General features: G+C 42.4%; 1 protein-coding gene and 1 pseudogene across 1 annotated transcript in view; one reads left to right on the top strand and one right to left on the bottom strand.

Moving 5' to 3' along the window:
- The window catches only part of LOC100959950 (protein ZNF738-like), a gene marked incomplete at its 3' end in the record, with an annotated part of 22,490 nt that extends 21,688 nt beyond the window's left edge, over positions 1–802 (top strand). Inside the window, exon 4 of the mRNA XM_023509069.1 lies at positions 798–802. Within this exon, the coding sequence (XP_023364837.1) occupies positions 798–802 (5 nt within the window). The remainder of the gene's footprint in view (positions 1–797) is intronic.
- Positions 803–5,317: 4,515 nt separating this feature from the next.
- The window catches only part of LOC105888381, a 92,813-nt pseudogene continuing 92,253 nt past the window's right edge, over positions 5,318–5,877 (bottom strand).

The following is a 5,877-nucleotide window of genomic DNA, read 5'->3' as shown; positions in this document are numbered from 1 at the left end:
AAAAAAAAAAAAAAAAAGAAAGGTTTATTTCCAAATACCATGCACATGGGGGTAAACACAGAAATCATTATCCAAAGTCTCAGTGATGTTCAGTCTTTTTTAGGTGCGTTTTGGAAGAAAGGGAGGAGAATGTGGAAAGTGTAGATGCAGCAAGTGGTTGCTGGGAGGGAGTGTGTGTAGATGAGTAGAAACAGATTTATCTGTAGATTAATCTCAGAGACAAGTAACCTGCTTCAAATGACCTTGGGGCCAGATCTATTATAATGTAAAAAGGAAGTCAGTATCCCCTTCTGATTCCCAATCATGTTACTCAGGTTTTATGTAGATAGAGGAAAGGCCTCCTTTCATGCTTCCTGATCATGAATGGCCTTTAACTTGAAATATTCTTTATATTAAGCAGTTATTTTATTTTTTTTGAGGGGGGTGGGGGGTTTGACCAGGGCTGGGTTTGAAACTGCCACCTTCAGTGTATGGGGCCAGGACCCTACTCCTTAAGCCACAGGCACCTCCCACCAATGAGTCATATTTTGAGGCAATATTTCCTTAGCTCCTTCAATAGTATAACAGCTGGATATGCCATAGTTTCTCCACATGAAACCTGGGAGGCATCCTCCCTGCCTACTATAACATCAGCACAACCTGCTGAACTTAGAGTCCTCACTAGAGCTGCACATGAGCAGAAGGAAAAAACTGTCACTATTTACAGAGACTCCAAAAATGCCTTTGAAGTCTGCCACGGGTTGTCATGATTTGGAAATCTTGTGGTTTCTTTTTCTTTTTTTTTTTTTTTAAGACAGAGCCTCAGGCTGTCGCCCTGGGTAGACCGCCATGGCATCACAGCTCACAGCCATGGCAACACAGCTCACAGCTCACAGCTCACAGCCATGGCATCACAGCTCACAGCCATGGCAACACAGCTCACAGACTCAAGCAAATCTCCTTCCCTATCCTTCACTAGCCTCCCAAGTAGCTGAAACCACAGGCACCCACTACAACACCTGGCTTTTTTTTTTTTTGGTTGCAGCCGTCACTGCTGTTTGGCAGGCCCCGGGCTGGATTTGAACCCACCAGCTCAGGTGTATGTGGCTGGAGCCTTAGCTGCTTGCGCCGTAGGTGCCAAGCCAATCTTGTGGTTTTTTAATGTCAGCTGGCACCCCTATTGCCAGTAAGTCTATAATTGCTTCCCTATTACAGCCATTCACCTCCTCTCTAAGGTTACTATTATTTATTGTCCAGCCCAAACTGAAGAAACAGAAGATAGAGCAGGCAGAGCTGCAAAACATGCTGCTGAAATCGTCCCCCTTATCCTTTTTTAATTCAACTTAATACCTTCCCCTTATCCTTATCTGACATCATTGATCATCAGATTAATATTCCACAGACTGAAAAAGATAAATGGATACATAATGGTGCTAAACAGTTATCAAATGGATTATTTATTGAACCAAATGGACTTACTGTGGCCCCCTTTCCTTTAACTTTTTGGTTTGCACTTATCTCTCACCAAATGGGACCTATGTGCAAATGGGGATAATTAAGGAACTAAAAAATAGTTGGTACTGCCCTGGGATCTACAGAATCTCTGATCAAATTATCTCCCAGTATACTATTTGTAAATCTCACCAAATCCCTGGAGGAGACCAATAATCTCTAGGGAGTCCCCAAAGACCCATGTTGCCATGTGTGGCACTACAAGTTGATTTTATAGATTTACTTCCAGCTTCAGGCTTTTCTCACTGCTTAGTTATCATCTATAGAGGGTGTAGGACGGAATGTTACCCAACCAGATGTGCAGATGCTGCAACAGTAGTACAGAAATTGATATCGAAATTATCCCTTGATTTGGTATAGCCTTATGGATTGATCAGATCAAGGAACACATTTCTTCTCTTTTCTTTTTTCTTGCTTTTCTTTTTCTTCTTTATGGAGACAGAGTCTCACTTTGTCACCTTCTGTAGAGTGCTGTGGCCTCATACCTCACAGTGACCTCAAAGGCTTGGTCTCAAGCGATTCTCTTGCCTCAGCCTCCCTAGTAGCTGGGACTACAGGCACCTGCCACTACACAGGGCTATTTTGTTGGTTGGTTTAGCACTCCCTTGCTGGGTTCCAACCCAACAGCCCTGATGCAGATGGCCAGCACCCTAAGCACTGAGCTATGGACACTACCCAAGGAACTCTTTCACAGCATAAATAAACTATCTGCTTGCAAAGGCTCTGGGTACTTATTAAAATTTCATACCCCATATCATCCTCAATCCTCACGACAGGTAGAATGTAAAAACCTAGACATAAAGAGAAGTTTGGCAAAACATGTCAAGACACTGGACTTAAATACCCAGAAGCATTACCTCTGGCCCTTAGAAAAGTCCATATAGAACCCCAAATAGAATGCACGGATTAATACCCTTTGAAATACTGTTTGGTCACCCTATGTCTATTGGCACTCCTAAACCTCCTGGGCTGACTGGAAAGTATAGCCATCTGAGTGAACAATTTGATACCATGACTAGCTATATACAGGCACTGATTAATGTACTTGGAGCATATTATCAACAGGTGAAAAAAGCATGGCCTCCATCAATTGATAAGCCTTGCCATCCCTTTCGATCAGGAGATTTGTGTTTTTAGATGATCACAATTTTTAGAAGAAAACATGCACTATCACCCCTCTGGGAAGGCCCTGATGAACTACTGTCAACCACCTACAATGCCATCAAAGTAAAAGAAAAAACCCTCTTGGATTCACATCAACCACCCCGGAATACAGAGACAGTTGGAGGACGACCTCTACAGGTGACCTGAAAGTAAGGATTTCCAGGGCCAATCCCCAGGCTTCTGAAGCAGATGACTCCAGGAAGTAGACAGGTATTTCCCAAGATTGCAGATCCACAAACCTCATTTAAATCTATATTCCTTGCCTTTTAAACCCCCAATGATCACTTTTAAACAATTTTACCTTTAAGCACCCACCACTTTCAGAAATAACACAATACAGGCTGAGTCAAAGTTGCCTCAATCTATCCCATTCTCTCTTTTATCTTCCATTATGGCTCTTCTTGCAAACTATGCCTTACTCTTACTAACCCTTACTATTTGTCCATGAGATTGAGCACAGAGTCAGCCCCCCCCCCCACTTTGTACCAGTCTTTCAGACCCTGGACACACTAACTAATCAGTCTGATTGCTGGTTGTGCCAACATCATGCAAAGGACCCTGAGTTTATTTTTATTGCTGCTAATATGTGTGCCTAGAAAATAGATGGAAAATAGATGTATGATAGGATGTGGCATCCATAGCCAGAGAAGAAGCAACACATGTTTTCTCCTGATTGTAGCCAACTAGACATAGAAAACATTCTGTGGAAACTCAAGAGCTCTCTTTTGCTCAGGTAAAGTCACTAGAAAAGAATTTTCCCCTCTGCATTGAAAATCAAAATGATGCTGGATGTTTGCTAGGTGATATCCTAGAACAATATTGTGATCAAACCCTATGGTTTGATTCCTCAGATGACATTCTTACCCCTCTCACAGAGATCATGCATGGTGCTGACACTAACCTTCATATTGACAATACTTGTCAAATCACCATATGTTCTGAACAGCCCACAGGTCATGCCTGTGCAACTTGGGATAGTTGACTCTCTGTTTTAAACTGCCAGGCATTAATGATTACATTAGGAGAGACCAAAAGTCTGGATGGACTTGGTTAGATGATAGTATCAAGCCATATAATTGTGAAAACCAGACAAAGGCCCTTTATATCAAACATTCCATAACCTGTTCTGTTCCTACAAATTGACAGGGACAGCTGGGCACGGTGGCTTACGCTGTAATCCCAGCACTTCGATGCTGAGGCAGGTGGATTTTCTGAGCTCATAGGTTCGAGACCAGCCTGAACCAGAGAGAGACCTTATCTCTAAAAATAGTCGAGTGTTGGAGGCCCCCGTAACCTTGTCAGTAGTGTGCCGGCCACATACATCCAGACTGTCAAGTTCAAACCGGCCAGGGCCTGCTGAAACAATACTGACAACTGCAACAACAACAAAAATACCCAGGTGTGTGGTGGGTGCCTGCAGTTCCAGCTACTTGGGAAGCTGAGGCAAGAGAATCGCTTAAGACCAAGAGCTTGAGGTTGCTGCAAGCTAAGATACCAGGGCAACAAGTTGAGACTCTGTCTAAAAAGAAAAAAAGAAGAAGAAGAAATAAATAAATAAATAAATACAAATAGTAAGGTGTTGTGGTGGGCACCTGTAGTCCCAGGCCCTTGGGAGGCTGAGGCAAGACAATCATTTAAGCCCAGGAGTTTGAGGTTGCTGTGAGCTTTGATGCCATGGAACTGTACCAAGGGTGACAAAGTGAGACTCTGTCTCAAGAAAAAAAAAAAAAATTGACAGGGACACATGAAAACTGGATATGTGAAAGTGCCAGTGAGAAGGAGAAGACACAGCAAATTCCACGATGGAAAGTCACAGGGTTTAACCTGACTCTGTCTATAAATACCACTGGTGTTTTTATCTTGGGTAGTAATAACATATATGAAGGGTTTCTACCCAGACAGGACACTGTAGACTTAGTTACCTGACATCCTCTGTTAGCAAGTACTCCACTGCAATGCCAGTCAAATTACAAACTTGGCTTCTTTTGTTCATAAGGTGGTACCTTATAAACATACAAAATCAAAATGTGACATTTAAGAAATCCACTTGTATATGTAGGGATCATGGCTAACTGCCTTTTTCCTTTGGTTGTTTCATTGAAAGTTTAACTCACAATTGGGGTAGGTTTTCTTTTATTTTTTATTTTTCTGTGATTTTACAATTGTGCTAGATTAATGAGAGAAAGGTTGGGCAGCGCCCATAGCTCAGTGGATATGGCGCCAGCCACATACACTGAGGCTGGTGGGTTCAAAGCCAGCCTGGGCCAGCTAAAACAATAATGGCACAAGAAAAAAAAAAAAGCTGGGTGTTGTGGCGAATGCCTGTAGTCCCAGCTACTTGGGAGGCTGAGGCAAGAGAATTGCTTAAGACCAGGAGTTTGAGATTGCTGTGAGCTGTGATGCCGTATCACTGTACCAAGAGTGACAAAGTGTGACTGTCTCAAAAAACAAACAAAAAAATCAACATTGGACACTTGGGCAGTGCCTGTGGCTCAAAGGAGTAGGGCGCCAGCCCCATATGCTGGAGGTGGCATGTTCAAACCCAGCCCCAGCCAAATAATTGCCAAAAAAAAAAAAATTGGACACTAATTAAAATAATCTTAAAAGGTTATCTGATATTATAAATGGATATATAAAATGTAATAGGCCTTACAAATGTTCACTACTCCTGTCCTTGAGCTGCTTTTTCCAGATAGTACACATTAACTAAATGGCTATGAAGGTGCTTTCTGAAATCTTTCTCCTGTCTCAAAGAACGATCTTAGAAGATACAAACAAAATCTACCTGCAATGCTTCCACTGCCAAGGCTTCCTTTGCATTTTTTCTACTACTTTCTTGTGGAGCTGGCCGAGCCCCATGCAATCCTGAATCGTCACTACCCTCTGACCTGTTGTTACTTAGCTTGCTTCCATCATGACTGTGTGTGCCTTCATCTTCATCAATTTTCTGAGACTCATTTACTGCTCTGGCAATAGGAGGTGATGTCAGAGTAGTTTTGGACACTGCTTAACTTTCTTCCATTGGCGGGGCAGGGAGTAACAGTGAAAACTGGGTCTTTAACTGCTGAGTCTTTGTCAGGGACATTCTCTGTTGTGTTCTGATCAGTGTCTATTTCCATTTCACAAGGAATACTGTCAGTCTGATATTTACCATCTAAAGTTTCACCCTCTGTTATGTTCAAGTTTTGTCCAGAGGATGAAATAGTGGTGGATTCCTTGGTA

The sequence above is a fragment of the Otolemur garnettii genome, unplaced genomic scaffold, assembly GCF_000181295.1.
Source record: "Otolemur garnettii isolate 467f Iridium unplaced genomic scaffold, OtoGar3 scaffold00335, whole genome shotgun sequence".
Lineage (NCBI taxonomy): Eukaryota > Metazoa > Chordata > Mammalia > Primates > Galagidae > Otolemur > Otolemur garnettii.
The sequence above is the reverse complement of the archived record's forward strand: the minus strand, read 5'-3'. Positions and strand labels throughout refer to the sequence as shown.